Genomic DNA, 3,108 nt, shown 5'->3' on the forward strand with positions numbered 1-3,108 from the left:
GGGCCGTTATCTATGTGATTTGAGCTAATTCTCAAACACACTCATAAATCCTAGGATCGCATAAGGCCGTAATGTGCTGGCTCTTAAAACTTATGTGAACACCTGGAATATTATGTGTGTGTAATAATTATTTATTTCCCTTAAGCAGTAATAGTTCAATGCTGAGCATACTATTGGCTCTGGAGTAGATATTATTGTTTCACTAATGGAGGTTCAATGCAGAGCACACCTACCATGATGCATAATATCCTTATTTGCCTAATAATCTCAGCTTTTTTATTACCTATAATATTAAAATAGGTAGGGAAATGTTAGCAGATATTTTAATATTATAATGTGTTATTGGTTTGATTTGTTTTCTTTTCCTCCAAGTTAATCCTTTTCTTGGTGACCAAGAATCCTCCAAGCAACTTCCTATATTTTTCCTCCAAGAATCCTCCAAGTCAAGCCTTCTTCTCCTCCAAGAATCTTGTCCACTAAGTTTCCTCTTCTCCAAGACACTTGCCCACCAAGTTTCCTCTCCTATAAATTGAGTTTTTCACCTCTCTTATTGGTAGCTCAAGTTTCTTCTTTGTGAGATTATCAGGCAAATAAAAAAGGGTGTATGTGTAAAACTTTGAGTTCAACCAATTATGCAGTATTGGTTAACCATACGACTTAGTCGAGCTGTTGTATCCTGGGGGGACAAGTCAAGGTTTTTTTTGCTGCACCGGTGTGAGACTTTACCTAACCGCAGAGAGCTTGAATCTCCTTAAAGAGAGCGAATTTTTCGCGCCTCAACCCTTACAATAGTTATTGTAATTTTTATTATTTGTATTTTTTGATATTTTATTTGTAATTATCATCAATAGAAGCAAACTATTTTTTTATGGTAAAATCTGTATTTTTTTACACCTCAATCCTGCTCACAAACCCAATAGTGGCAATATTCATTTGCGTGTAGAAAACTTTCTTCTCTTTCATTTCTCTTTCAATAAACATATAAAAATGATTACATGTATATGGTGTTGAAGTAGCTTGCTTAGCTAAGAAAAACAAAATGCTTCCAACATATAAAATAACATCTAGCTAGAAGAAATTAAAGATAGGTAAGCAGATTCAAAACCACTTTTCAATTCATATAATTTGGCAAAAACTCCAACCAGTGGTGCGCTATTATACGTGCACGCCTCGGCCTGTATGTAATTCCTTCTATTATCTCTAAAACGATCTTCATTATCGGGCCCGCCAACAAGGGCCCCAATGTTAGGGTTTGGATTTTTTCGTCCATACCAATTATCGTATCCCTGTGTGCACCCAATAAAACCTTTACTTTCTCTATATGATTCTATGGATGCGCCTCTATGGTGCACCCTTTTGGGGTAAGTGGGGCCAAAGCCAACAAAGTAGCTCATGTCCATTGGATTAGAGCCCAAAATGTAGTCAGCCTGTGATTTGGCAAAGGAGAGGATTTCCTGGGGACCAAGAACTCCGCCAGGGCAGCTGAGTCGTTGATTGGAATTTTGGAGGTGATCAGAGTAGACCATGAGGAGGAATGATGCTGTTGAGACGTACTACATGTTGTTCCATTGGCGGACGTACAGGAGCCCCCCTGGGGTGCGTTGTACATTAGTCGAGTTGTTCTTGTTGAGGCAAGCGCAGACGTAATGCTCTGCTTTGGAACGGTATTGTTCAATGATGTGGTTGTGTTCCGTGTGCTTCTCTTCCATTAGCTGAAACAAAATAAGAAATTAAAAAAATAATATAATTTACCAACCACTCTCCTGTCTCTTAAAGTAAAAGAGATAAAATTTGATGATTGAGAGGATGTTTGAGACCGAACAGCCAGGAATATAGAAGATTCTCGGTCGATAAATAGATTAGTAATTCCCTTTTCTTGTTACTAATACACTTTCAATCACCAATCCATCTTTTGAAACTATTTTATTTCAAGATTCTACCATATCATGAGATTGAAAGTGTATTGAGGGCAACAAACTAAGATCAAAGAAATAGTGAGAAAATGTTAACAAGTGCCTTGCGAAATTATTTGCCCCAACAAAAAGTATTTTAGAAATGGGTCATGATTGACACCCCCTTCAATCACCACTCCTATCACCCCACACACGTGGGGTGGTGATTGGAGGAGAAGGAAAAAAAGAAAAAAGAAAATAAAAAACTAGCCAATCATGTTGAAAGGGGGTGGGGAAAAGGGGGGGGGGGAAAAGGGGGCTTGGAGCATTATTGTTTAGAAATAGATGAAAAGATTAGAAAGTGCTCTGAAGTAGTTGAAAATAATTTTATACTTTTTCATTTTTCTTGTGCCCAAATACAGTTGTGTTAGCAAGACATACTCACAAATTCAAAACATTTTATTATTCAAAAATTATTATACACAAATAATTTTTTTTATAAGATTTTTTACCATCAAACATAAATATAATAGACCTCACGAATATTTATTAAGGTGAGTCTTACTAACTTTATATACTGATAAAAAAATGTTTTTGAGCTTGAACTGCAAAATATTAATTCCATATATTAAGACTTGTAACTCTTCTATGTGTATAGAATTTAATCACAGAATAAGGTACAACTCTCTCACATCTATAATCTTTTTAAGACTTAGACCAAACAAATGTGACTCAAGTTATGTCTAGTCAATTAGGTCTTTTTTGTACAGATGAAAGTTGCAAGAAGAAGAAGAAATAAAATGGAGATATGCAATAGAGCATGGTGTAAAAGTTTAGGGTAGCATTTAGTAGAGTTTTAAAATTATAATTTGATAATAGAGTTGTATTTTGAGTTTGTAAGTTTTGAAATTATGATTTGAGCGTGAAAAATTTGTTTGGTTATGAGTTTTGAAATGAGTTTGAAATTTTTAATGTGACATATGATATCTGATTCAAAAACTTACAACTCATAACCAAGCACACAACTTAAAATTCTACTCAAAGTTCATAAAAAAATTTTAAAAATTCCAAAAATATTTTGTATTTAAAACATAACAATAACAGGTGCCAAAAAAGAAAAAGAACACTATTCCGGTCAACCGGCCGGACGTCCGGAAGAATGACCGGTTAGACATGTTTTCAGCAGTGGGTGTGAAATCAATTTTTAAAAATTCTC

The 3,108-nt window shown here is 35.0% G+C and overlaps 1 protein-coding gene across 1 annotated transcript in view; it reads right to left on the reverse strand.

The window, feature by feature from the left end:
- Nucleotides 1-557: 557 nt before the first annotated feature.
- LOC145797387 (endoglucanase 11-like) overlaps nucleotides 558-3,108 on the reverse strand; it is a 35,346-nt gene continuing 32,795 nt past the window's right edge. Inside the window, exon 5 of the mRNA XM_082884406.1 lies at nucleotides 558-1,712. Within this exon, the coding sequence (XP_082740532.1) occupies nucleotides 1,554-1,712 (159 nt within the window). The 3' untranslated portion in view covers nucleotides 558-1,553. The remainder of the gene's footprint in view (nucleotides 1,713-3,108) is intronic.

This window comes from Camellia sinensis, chromosome 8, assembly GCF_055761805.1.
Source record: "Camellia sinensis isolate YWXY chromosome 8, ASM5576180v1, whole genome shotgun sequence".
NCBI lineage: Eukaryota > Viridiplantae > Streptophyta > Magnoliopsida > Ericales > Theaceae > Camellia > Camellia sinensis.